Raw genomic sequence first — 13557 nt, forward strand, 5'->3', positions numbered from 1 at the left:
TAATATAAACTTGATGTACAAGTTCAATTGCTGGGTGCCACATGTGGCAACTCAAGCCGATAAGGACAGACATGTTCAGGCCTGCACTAATCTGTTTGAATGTCAACACTAGGAAAAAACTGGATCAGATCGTCACTTGTTATGAAAAGTGGATTTACTTCAACAACACAGGCAGAAAAGGGGCTTGGTCTGTGCCCGGTGAGCTCATTAGCAGCATTACAAAGCATAATTTGACTAACAAAAAGATCATACTTTGTATGTATTGGGATTGCAGTGGTATTATCCACAAAGAGTATCTGGAAAATGGTAAAACCCTCGACAGTAAGGTGTACAGTGAGATGCTAATCCATGTTGTTGCTGCTATCAGGGAAAAATGTCGAACTGATTTCCAGCACAGAAAGTTAATGTTCCATCGAGATAATGCAAGATCACATTTGTCTGCATTCATCGACTGGACTCTGTGCAGACTCGAATGGGATCTTTTGCCACACCCACCACATAGCCCGACATTGAACCTTTGGACCTTTTTTTACACCTTTAGCAACATCTTGCTGGTGCTATCTTCCATTCTTCACAAGATGAACAAAATGAGTTTGATCTATTTTTGTACTCGTGGCCACCAAGTTTCTGGGCCAAAAGCATTGAAAAACTTACAAAACATTGGCAAAAAATCATAGATTTGGGTGGTGATTAATACACGCACTAAAGGTGCTGCTTTCATGTTTTGTCCCCCCCCCGTAACTTTATTAAGAACGTTTTTGGCGTAAAAATTCTATAGCAACAAGATATAATCCACTTAGATTTTATTATAAAACTGAAGCTGGTTTATAGGAACCAAGCTCACAATCCACCGATAGATTCCATCAGCACATGCAGAAACTGCATCATCTGGTTTCCTATTTGTGTTGAAAGATGCTTGTCAGTCCTGTTGATCTGCTTAGTAGCTCGGCTCATTGTCTGCCTTCTTACATAAAGCACATCATTTCAAATAGCAATACAGTCAAAAGTCGTTAATCCGGACTCGTCTGGACTTCAGCGATTCCGGATTATCGATTTTTCCGGATTATAGATCATCAGTTTAAATCTGGTAAGATGGCATGCAGAAATTATAAAATTAAAAATATGAAGCCGTAATTTATAAAATAATGAGCAATTATGATATAAAGGGTATCAAAATTTACAAAAAAAAAGCTTAATATTTATTTGTTTACTTTATTAAACATTTATTTCAACGCGCGCATGCGTAAAGCATACATTATGCATAGCCGAAATTAGAAAATTGCAACCAGAAAACCATTTGATTTGTATTCATGATATTTATAATGACGAGGAATTTGATTTAAATCATATCAAAGACGAAGTACATCGAGATGAAATACTACATTTAATTAGGAATTATAAGCCGAATAAAATAAAAACATCTCCCCTGAAGATAACGATAGTGTTGACAGATCAACTTCCAGTTCATTGCGCGCCGCCACGTCCCCCCCCCCCGCGCAGAGCAGCGTGAAATTGATAAACAGATTTCGGAACGGTTAGATAAACAAAGGATATGCTTTTATCCATTTTTTGGAGCAATTCCACTTTTTGTTTGATGGACATCGAAACATATTTTCGTTTTCGTAGATCCTTTGGGAGCTCCAGCATCGGAAATTCTATTTGACATAATCGAAAGTTCAAGCTTACTTTTATAAAACTGCTCTTACAGTCTGCAAAAAATAATAAGCCGGATCCAATTCGAAGATTAAGGAACAACGCAATCATCAACATTAACTGAAATAGACAATTAGATAATTTTAGCTTATACCGTCCGTTATACATTAAACGGGCAGCGAAAACGTATTCTGCGCTTGTGCACACGCAAATGCGCAGTCGTAAAGGTCTTACGCGCACACTTAAACGCCTATGCGCATGCGTCAAAGCGGCGCATGCGCAGAAAGTTTTTATCTTTGAGGTCCGGATTATAGATCATTCCGTATTATGGGTGTCCGAATTAACGACTTTTGACTGTATATTCTTCAACTAGAGGACAAAGTGAAATATCTCATTACTGATAATCCAAGAGACATTAATTATAACGTACTGTGAGAAGTTATGTTACAGTATTACAATTGGATTAGACTAGAAAAGGATAGCTCTGGACAATACAAAGCAAAAGCTGGTAAGTTTATAAAGAGGTTGCTGTAAAAATTGAGGAAATTTGTGATAAGTCTTCAGTCTGAATCCTGCATCAGGTAAGAAAGAGTAATTGCCTTTATAAAGAGAGAGCACAAGAAGAAATATAATCTTTTAAAATCATACAACAGCAGAAAAGAAACAACTAATTTTAAAGCTAAAATTCATGCTTTCAGGGTAAAAGTCCTTCCCCCCCCCCAAAAAAAAGAAACTGACATTCCTGCATACAAATCCACTGACTACAAATATTGTAGTCATGAGAAAGTGCAAGAAGTGCCTGCAAAGAGAGTGAAGCTTTTCTATCTGACTTGTAAACTACAGTCAAAAGTCGTTAATCCGGACTAGTTGGGACTTCGGCGATTCCGGATTATAGATCATCAGTTTAAATCTGGTAAAATGGCATGCAGAAATTATAAAATTAAAAATATGAAACCGTAATTTACGAAATAAAGGACAATTATGATCTAAAGGGTATCAAAATTTACAAAAAAAAAAAAAAAAAAGCTTAATATTTATTTGTTTACTTTATTAAACATTTCTTTCAATGTAAGTTGTTTAAGTTGCTTCGTTTTTTATGTTATAATACATTCTCTTTAATTCTATAAGCAGACATAATTTCTTGTTCAGTTACAAAGTTCCGCTGTTCAAGTCCTATAATTGCTGTGTCGAGAATACCGACTAATTTGTCAATCGAAATTTTTTCGTTTTCAATAACCTCTGTCACTTTCTTCGCTACCGGAAGCGGAGTATAATGACGAGGCGTTTGATTTAAATCATATCAAAGACGAGATGAAATACTACATTGAGTAAGCAACATTGAGTAAGTCAAATAAAATAAAAACATCTGCTCTTAAGATAAGGATAGTGCCGACAGATCAACTTCCAATTCAATGCACGCCGCCGCGGCGTTAAAGATGAACAAAGTTTAGATAAACAAACGTTAAAGTTTAGATAAACTTTATCCATTTTTTGCAGCAATTCCACTTTTTGTTTAATGGACTCCGAAAGATACTTTCGCTTTGTATATCCTTTACATATTAGTAAATATATATCGGAAATTCTATTTGACATAATCGAAAGTTCAAGCTTACTTTTATAAAATTGCTCTAACAGTCTGCAAAAAATAATAATCCGGATCCAATTCGAAGATTAAGGAACAACGCAATTTGCAACATTAACTGAAATAGATAATTAGATAATTTTAGCTTAGCTTATCCCGTCCATTATACATTAAACGCGCATTCGTAAACGTATTTTGCGCACACGCAAATTAGCAGCGGTAAAGGTCCTACGCGCATGCGTCAACGCGAAGCATGCGCAGAAAATTTGTAGCTTTGAGGTCCGGATTATGGGTGTCCGAATTAACGACTTTTGACTGTATAAGACAAATGGCCATTCCTTCTGTTGATCTGTGAATTACTCAGCAGCTAAATAAAACAATGAAAAAAACAACAAAGGAATAACTTTGGAAGCAGCGTGAATTGTCAGATTTCAAGAAATCAAGCAAGGTAGATGTATTTTTGTTGAAGAAGAAAGCAAAGTCACAGAAGAGGATTTTGAAAATACCAAATCTCATGCCAGAAAAGGAGAAGTAGATGTCTTGAACTTTCTGCCATCAACTTTCGTTGTATTTTGAAACAGAATCAAACTCTGCGACAAATATGGCATTTCTGAGAGAATGTTGCTGCTCCTGCATCAGCATTGTCAGCATTGTTATGAATTTTGTAAAATGAGAGCACTGAGAAAATAGCGGAAGTGAAGAAGTTAAGAAATGTATAGATTATTTGTTGTCATACACAGATGTAAAGTTCGAAGGGAGTGAAAAAAATTGCAGTCAGATCTGAAGAACTGAGTAGACAAAGAAGAAATCAAGCTTCGAGGTTAACTTCTTCGCTTCCGCTATTTTCTTAGTGCTCTCTCTTTACAAAATTCATAGCAGTGCTGATGCAGGAGCAGCAACATTCTCTCAGAAATGCCATATCTGTCGCAGAGTTTGATTCTGGTTCAAAATACGACTAAAGTTGATGGCAGTTGATGGTTTAGAGGTGTGTACTTTGAAGTGCGAAAGGAGAGGACATTGGTCATGAAGGAGGCGAAAGATGGCAGTTTCCATTGTAGATCTAAAGTGAAAAACATACATTGATGATTCTAGAAGCAGGTAGTGGGTAATTTGAGTATGTTTCTTTATTAAGTTCTTTAGCATTTAGTGTCAAGGAACAAGGAAGCTTTGTTGACTTTTCTGAATAATGAAAACCTTGATTTATCCCAACTTATAGAGTTAGATGTAATGGAATCGCCATGAATACAAGAAATTCAAGTGGTGTTATTTGTTTATGAGAGAAAGAGTTTGGAGGATCTTTGCAGTGTATGATATGCCAACTTCACTCTAATGCACCTTTAAGGCATATGATGAATCATCTGGACAGACCAACGATGGGTTCTCATGTATTTTATAGACTTATAGCAGGGTTCGTACTGTCCTTAAGAGTCCTTAAAAGTCCTTAGATTTTTTGGAATCAATTTTTGGTCCTTAAAAGTCCTTAATTTGGGTCAAAATCAGCAGAAGGTCCTTAATTTTAATCATCTGAAATTTCTGTCTGTTTTTACGACTGAAACATAAGCATTTTGAAACTCATTTTTTCTAATAAAGAGCTTTTAAACAATTTTTCGCTTTTGAGGATGTGAATTCTTTTATTAAATGGTTCTAAATTTGGCGACTTATCAACATTTTAAGATCAGTTTGTATAGAAAATTTTTAATTCCGAGATCTGAGAATTTTGGACGATTGTTTTTTAAAACATTGTAACATTGATAAATTTCCTTAAAATAATGGTAATATATTGAAATTATGTTTAAAAAATAACATTAAAATAAAACATTTTTATTTTTCGCTGTCATATTATAAAGTTTCGTTTTGGCCACTTATACAATATTTTGAATTTGAAAAATAAACAAGGTATAATGCTATAAAGCATGATTTACAGCAAACAGCACTTAGCAAAATTAGCTGTGCAATAAATTAAAAATGTCCTCTTCTTAATTTTTTCATAGTAAGCGTTTTTCTCATGTAATTGTCTCAGAATATTCAAAATTCTCAGAATATGCATCAGTTTTCTCTATAAAATTAATTTTACAGTTTTTCCGTTTTTTTTTTTTTTTCTCCCAAAATATTTCTGTCTTTTTGCTGTTACAGAATTGGTAGGGATAATTTTTCTTTAGTATTTTAGACATTGCAGCTTGGAAAGTTTAGAAGGATTTGAAGGCAAGATTTATAGACCTACGATTCTAGAAGATTCAAGAAATATGGGACAAAATAAAAGATGTCTACGTGGTATCAACACGTAATGGATGTATTTAACAGAAATCTAGCGATGAATTTCTTACTTTTTGAAGAATGTCTGGAAGAACTATGAAAACATAATATTTGAATGTTTTACTCCTGATACTAGAATCTTTTTCTTAACATGTTTATCTTTCCTTTATTTTCTCTACTTCTCACTTGGCACAAACATGGAAAACATCAAAAATGCTTCTAATCTTATCACATGGGCAGGCATTATAGAAAGAGATTTTTTTTATTAATAAAGAAATTGAAAAACTTACAATTTAAAAGATTCATCTAATATGTCTTAATACATCATACACAGAGCTGGCACTAGGCATTTTCCCACCTGATGCAATCTCTGTGGATCCTAAACTCTGCTGCCTAGTGTCTTTCTAAATTATGTTTCCAGTGTGTGCTCTAAATTCTAAAAGTTTTGCCATTTCTAAATTTTGTTGTTCGGTATGTCACTAAATTCTAAAAATTCTTAGCACCAGCTCTGTAACCTTCCTTTACCATATATATTTCAAATTTCTTCAGCATGTTCATATTACTAAAGAAATAAAATTAGCCACTTTTTTTTTACATTCTAAATGCATTTATGTTTTTTTAGAATAACACAAATCCGTAATTAAATCTTAAAATGAAAAGGAAACTTTGTAGAAAGAAACTGAATACATAAAGAAAATTATTCTTCAAAAATATATGCAGTTATTATGTAAATTACCCAAATGTTTATGATTTCAGCCTTTACTATAATGTCCCTTTTCTATTTCTTCATATGATAGAGTTACTGAGGCAGATTAAATTAAAATTAAATTGTATAATCTTTGACCACTAGTCCACATTTTTACTTTGAATTTGACTGTTCTTGTTTAATTACGTCACCGTGAGCTGTAGTTGATTTTGTTAGCATTAGAACATGCCTTTATGTTCTAAGTTCTTTTAAAAAAGAGGCTTATTTAAGCCTTTGTCTGATATTGTAGTTACTTTCAGACATAGCGATAATTTGCTTCATGTCTGTGTGGGGTTTCGGATTATTTAACTTTTATCAGATCAAGTAAACCCTCATAGGTACGTACATTGTGGAGAGGTTGGCAAGTTAGGAGATAAAGCACGCAGAAACTAGCGAGAGTGTATGTGACAAAATGAGACATAAAAAAATCAACATAAAGCTAGTAAAACGTAAATGTCACTTATCTTCTTTCAAATATGTTCAACTGTTATAACTGTAAAATATTTAATGCTACTTGATGAATTGCATAAAGTTTATTTTATTCTCTAACTTATTAATAATTATGTTAATTAATTCATGTTTAGTAATAATGCACACTACTTGCGGATCTATTTTATTTTTAGGATGGTATTACAAAAGTGAAATTCAGGCATTGATAATATTTTTAATTGAATTTATTCAGTTCCCATTTGCTCATAGGTCCTTAATTTTTTTCATTAATGGTCCTTAAAAGTACTTAATTTCCATGTGCAGAAATATGTACGAACCCTGTTATAGGCAAGAACTTGGTCAACTGAAAGCACCTGCCAGTAGTTTAATTTAAACATTTTTAGCAATATTTGCTAGCTATATAAGAGAATGTAAATCTCAGTATATAGGAAAAGTGTCTGTAAGGTATATGCAAAGTTGCTGCATCAAATAAATGCTAAAAAAATCTGGCATCGTGAAGTATTTGGGAATTTTTTTATGCAAGATGGTTCATGATAACCAAGAGAGACCTTTGAGTTTATATAAGCAGCAATAATGGCTTCTTTCGCCATGGGAGTGTATTTTCTAACGTGGTTTTACATTCAATGCAATTCAATCATTTAGGGTGCTTCCATTAATTAATAGAGTACTTTTTTGTTCTCTTGGTACCTCAGTGATAATCTGAAGGCTATCATGAATGGTTCTATTCAGTGAAATGGTTACGTTGCACATTCGGAGAATCTACTGTAGCTGTGATCACAAATGAAAAGAAACACAAATTTGAGAGTAAGGTGTGCAAAGAATTCTCTCTGTAGGGTCATGGTCAAAGGAGTGCCCATGCAAATTCAAGATTTCAGTAGTAACATCAATGTGCAACACTAAATTGATCTCGCTGACTGGCAGCATTGTGAAATAACTAAGCCACTCCTTACTCCTTATATCCCATGTGTTAAATTCAGATTTGAAACAATGTATCAGGAAGGCTGTCCACTTCTTATATACTTTCTACTTCATGCATCACACCCAGGCAGTTTAGAGGTGTGTTAAAGTTATTGCAGAGATTTCCAAACAAGTATGCTGGGCTTGATCTTGAGATGGAATAATCAGAATAAAAACTTTGAACAGGTTAGTTATGTCCACTTTCAAAACTCTGATTTCAGGACTATTAAGTAACGACCAGGGGTACAGTGAACATTAATCATATTTTAATAGTTTTTTAGTGAAAAATGGATTAAACTTTAGTGATGCTATTAAAAATTGCATATCGGACACATTTATCAATTGAAAAAAACTGCAAGACCAGTTTTGAAAAGGAGACCGATATGTAAAATTGGATTAAAAACCCATTCCAAAATTACTGTAAATCATTTAACTTGCCAATGAAGAACAGAAAATAATTAATGATGTATCAATAAGCTTGACATTAAAAATTAGATACCAGTTAAAACAGCAATGTTGTGATTTAAAATAATTATGCTCTTCAGAATAATTTATTTGAGTGAAAAGTTATTTTCAACATAAGTGATGAAATGTATGCAGCAAAAGTGAAGTGCAGAAATAGACTGAATATTAAATACAATGTATGCTTATAAATAAAATCAGTAGACATTTATATGGTATTTTATGTAAAAGAAGTGATTAAAAATAAGTTATTACATCCAAGTGATTGAAATTACTGCATAGAAGTAATTAGCACTAATTAATAACTACACTTCTGAAACTTTCAAAACATTCTGTAGAAAACTATAAGGACATTATTGTTTATTTTTTCCCCATTTTTAAGTATGTATAGCATTGATATATTTTTTAATGTTTTTTAAGGTTTATTTTAATACAGTCAAAAGTCGTTAATCCGGACTCGTCGGGACTTCGGCGATTCCGTATTATAGATCATCAGTTTAAATCTCGTAAGATGGCATGCAGAAATTCTAAAATTAAAAATATGAAACCGTAATTTATGAAATAAAGAACAATTATGATCTAAAGGGTATCAAAATTTGCTAAAAGAAAAAGCTTAATATTTATTTGTTTACTTTATTAAACATTTCTTTCAATGTAAGTTGTTTAAGTTTTGCTTCGTTGCATGTGATAATACTTTCTCTTTAATTCTATTAAACAGACATAATTTCTTGTTCAGTTACAAAGTTCCGCCGTTCAAGTCCTATAATTGCTGTGTCGAGAACACCGACTAATTTGTCAATCGAAATTTTTTCGTTTTCACTAACCTCTGTCACTTTCTTCGCTATCGGAAGCGAATTATAATTCCGAGGAACTTGTTTTAAATCATATCAAAGATGGAGCACATCGAGATGAAATACTAATTTGGTAAGGAATTATAAACCAAATAAAATAAAAACATCTGCCCTGAAGATAAGGATAGTGCTGACAGATCAACTTCCAATTCATTACGCGCCCGCTGCGGCGTTCCCCCCGCCGAGCAGCGTGAAATTGATAAACAGATTTCGGATTTCAAAACATACTTTCGCTTTAGATCCTTTACATATTAACAAATATATATCGGAAATTTTATTTGATATAATCGAAAGTTTAAGCTTACTTTTATAAAATTGCTCTTACAGTCTGCAAAAAATAATAAGCCGGATCCAATTCGAAAATTAAGGAACAACGCAATCATCAACATTAACTGAAATAGATAATTAGATAATTTTAGCTTATACGTCCATTATACATAAAACGCGAACGCGAAAACGTATTCTGCACTCGCGCACACTCATATGCGCAGTCCTAAAAGGTCTTACGCGCACGCGTCAACGCGGCGCATGCGCAGAAAGTTTTTAGTTTTGAGGTCCGGATTATAGATCATTCCGAATTATGAGTGTCCGAATTAACGACTTTTGACTGTATTATTTCTTTATTAAGGATGGTGGGAAAATATGAGCTAAGATTGATAACAATGAACGTCTGTCAAATTCTGTAATTTTCACTTATTTTGTCATTTTGAGTAGTCAAAATCATCCCACTGGCATTTTTAACCAGTTGAAAGATGAATGATATATACAACACGTGGCACCAAAAGCCTTTATGTAACAAATTATCCCTGTTCTTGACATGTTTAAAGTGAAGCGACACAGTTTTCCATAAACAAAGCATCTAATCTTAAGATAAAAGATTTTTTTTTTCCATGTTTATAAAGTGTATGTGCAATTTGAATTTTCAATTTATTTCATGTGTATAAAAGCATATGTGTAAATTGAATGTTTGCACAGTGTATAACTGAAATTATGTAGCATATTTTCATGTCGTGTGTTTTAGAGAGTTATATGTTAATTATGAAAACCATATATTGAAAAGAGTATGCGATGTTTTTACTGTATAATGTTTTTTTCCACTTCCTCTGAGCACACTTGTTAGAGCTGAGATAGTAAACATAATTAGTTAGTAATAACTTAAATGTTTTGTAAATTTACAATAAATGTGAAAGAAAAGATCATGTGGAATTATAAAGTTATACATTTGGTGTCATGCAAAACAAAACTTGGTTTACTTTATTTCAACAGAAAAATAATAAATTAACATGCATTCATTGAGACTTTTTGGGTACTTGTCTTCTGTAGCAGCTTCGACAAGAATGTTGATTTGGTGCATTTCAGCATTGGTGAGAAACAGTTGCCAATCTGCACATGTGTGAGAAACAAATGTAATTATATTCTGTCAGTGTAATGGTTTTTCATTGCAAAATGCTTGTTTTGCTTATTATTTTCGAATAAAATCATAAATTTTAAAGTTTTGTATAGTTTGTTACAAGTTTACTACAAAAATAACATACATGCTGGAAATGTCATTTTTTACAAACTCTTTCTGGTGGCCTGAGTTCAGCCATTGCTGTTAATTATGCTTTAAACACAATATTATGGCTGGCATGCTGCTTGAATAGGAACTCTGCTAAATAGGGTTTTAGGTGATGCTGAGCCATAGCTCTATGCTTTTTATTTTGCCATTTAGTTGATCCTCTTTGTGTCATGAGAAAAGATATTTGGGATCCAATAAACCAGTTGTGTTGCTGAAGGGTTTCTTTTCCAACATATAAATGCATATTATGCCCATTTTCACAAATTTTTTCTTTTGGAAAAATACTGTTTTCTTGTAAAAAAACTATAGCTTCTTTCAGTTGATCCTAGAGGGAAAATAGTAAACATAATAAATATTTGCACTGAAAAACTGCTATAATTAATAAGTGAAAATTTTGATTAGCTGAAAAAACGTGAGCTATTAGCACACAGAAAAAATTGCTATATTTTAAAATTGAAGCTAGAAGAAATCCATATACAAAGATTGGTAACTGTTGAAAAATAGCCATATTTTAAAAGCAAAAATTTGTGTTAGCCAAAGAAACATGACCTGTGAGCATGAACAAAAAAATCATTGTATTTTAAAAGTGACTCTAGAAGAAATGCATATGCTTAGATAGGTAAACGTAAGCATTTATTTCTCACCAGTGCAGAAAGGTGCCAAATCAACATTCTCACCGAGGCTGCTGCAGAAGACAAGTACCCATTTTTTAATGTTATAAAGTAAAATAATTAAGGTTTTTATTTGGGGAGAGGTGTCAAATTATCACATATATAAATTAAAAACTTATTAGCAATTTTTTAATGTATGATGTGTTTTTATAAAATATATGCTATCTAAAAAGATTCAGAATGATGTATTCTAAAGTTTCTAAATGCAGTAAAAATTAGAATAAATGCTAAAAGGATTCTACAAGAAGTTTAATTGCAGAAAAAAAGATCTTATTGACTTCAAAATTTCATCAAATCATATCTTTTATAATTTGTAACTGTTTTTGGTAACTTTTGATTATGTTTCTGCCACACATTTTGGCATCTGAGAATGAGAATCCAAACACATGCCGAGATCCATTAACATCACCATCATTGGTTGTGCATATGTTTTTAATTATAAACACGTGCATACTACAAATTGTTTACAGCTAAAAAAAAAACCACTAAAATGTGTGGCAGGTGTGTAACGGAAAAGTATCTATCTTTTTTATACTAGATTACTGTGATTTAATAATGAAATTGTGTATTCAAATATAGTAATAGGTATTAAAGTTTTTAAATAAGCATAATTAATTTAAATATCACAATAAGTGCATTTATTGCATAAAATAAATCTTCAAACTTTTGTTGTGTATGATTAATTTTTACTGGCTATTTCCAAATTATGTAGCTTAAAATACATTATTAAATTCCGTTTTTCAAAATGTATGCTGTTTTTTTCCCACCTACCTTAGGTTCTCTCAGCCCAATAAAGAAATTACTTATAGCTAATCGTGGGGAGATTACATGTCGTATTATAAGAACTTCTAAAAAACTAGGTTTGCAGACTGTAGCTGTATACAGTGAAGCTGACAAAAATGCATTGCATGTTGCTATGGTAAGCATGAATTTCTCCATATTGCATGTATAAGTTCATGTTACGTTGATAAATAACAAGCAAAAATTTCCTTTTATATCCTGGATCCCATTGTAGTTTAAAAATTCTGTATTTTAAAACCAGTCATTTATTTTTTAAAAAAAATGCAATTTAAGAAATAAAAGTTGTTGTAAAATTTATATTCTATCGTATTATAGCTGTAGAAAATAAATTAATCAATTAGAAACTAATTTTAAATAACGTTTTTAAATAACGTTACCTAACAACAACATACAGGAAAATGATCAAACAGAAAAAGGAATCGCATCAAAATAGTTTTAAAGTTTAGAGCATGAGTTCAAACAATTACAGCTCACGTGCTTTGAACTGAGTATTTTCTCTATATTGTCGGTAGAAGGCGTTGTTGATGATATTCATTTGTTACTGTTTCCTTCCCTGGCTACGAAGACATCTTGGTAAGTAGTCAGAGGAAGAATTGTCGTATTGGTTCCTTTGCGCAGCATTCTTAGAAATATTCTTTCTTGGTTTCCATTTCCAAGTGGAGTGCTTCTTTGTGAGATTACTCAATGGACCCCAAAATTTAGCTTTAGAAAAAGTTCTGAAAATTCTCCTCACTTTATAGTGTATGCTTTTTTACCTACAGAATGTTCATGTTTATCTTGTTAGAGCTGTGTTGATTTTTTTACCCATACTAAATCCTGAAAAGCACTGAAAGACTGCAATTTTTTACAAAAACGTAAATATATACAGTACTTGCAACTTATTAAACTCATTTCCATTACAAACATATTTGAGTTTATTAAGTGGTTGAGTTTTGCAGTTTTGAATGAAGTTTTGCCAAGTTTTATTAAATGGCTAAGTTTTAGCAATTTTTGTATTGCAAATCATGTCATCAGTTTTAAAATTGTCAGGTAAAATAATAGCTAACAATTAAAAATAAAAATTATTTAATTCAGTGGATAATCCTAAAATGATGATTAAAAATTAATACTAAAGTTAAACTATTTTTGCAATTTTGAATTTTTTAAATTTTTTATAAAAATATTTTTGAAATTACTCTCTTAATGAAATATAATCTCTTACAAACAATTAACCTATCTATGTTTTTATATTGTTCAATAGCAGTTTCTCAGTTGTAGTCTCAATTTTTTAAAACTTCTAGTAACTTTTCTGATTAGCACCTTTCAGTTCAAGAGTGCTTCTGAGAGTTTGCAGTGCTTTTTGATATTCAGTTGATGTTGGTATTTCATCACTTTCTGTCAGTTTCTGCACTTCCTTTAATACTGTATAGTCAGTTTTTACACATGTTGTCTCAATACTTTTCCAATCAGCATGTCATGAAAAAAAATTTCCTCACTGATGTCTTGATCATTAGCTATAGCTTGCGATTTCTCTTAGGCTTTTCCAATCAGCATGTCATGAAAACAAATTCCCTCACTGATGTCTTGATCATTAG

At 32.0% G+C, this 13557-nt stretch overlaps 1 protein-coding gene across 2 annotated transcripts in view; it reads left to right on the forward strand.

The window, feature by feature from the left end:
- Positions 1-13557, forward strand: part of Mccc1 (Methylcrotonoyl-CoA carboxylase 1) — a 118744-nt gene that overhangs the window by 13090 nt on the left and 92097 nt on the right. For both annotated transcript variants that reach the window (XM_085822244.1, XM_085822245.1), the window contains one exon: positions 11959-12101. In XM_085822244.1, the coding sequence (XP_085678370.1) occupies positions 11959-12101 (143 nt within the window). The remainder of the gene's footprint in view (positions 1-11958; positions 12102-13557) is intronic.

This window comes from Stegodyphus dumicola, chromosome 8, assembly GCF_044657685.1.
Source record: "Stegodyphus dumicola isolate Sdum_Otavi_A_Nest chromosome 8, ASM4465768v1".
Taxonomy (NCBI): domain Eukaryota; kingdom Metazoa; phylum Arthropoda; class Arachnida; order Araneae; family Eresidae; genus Stegodyphus; species Stegodyphus dumicola.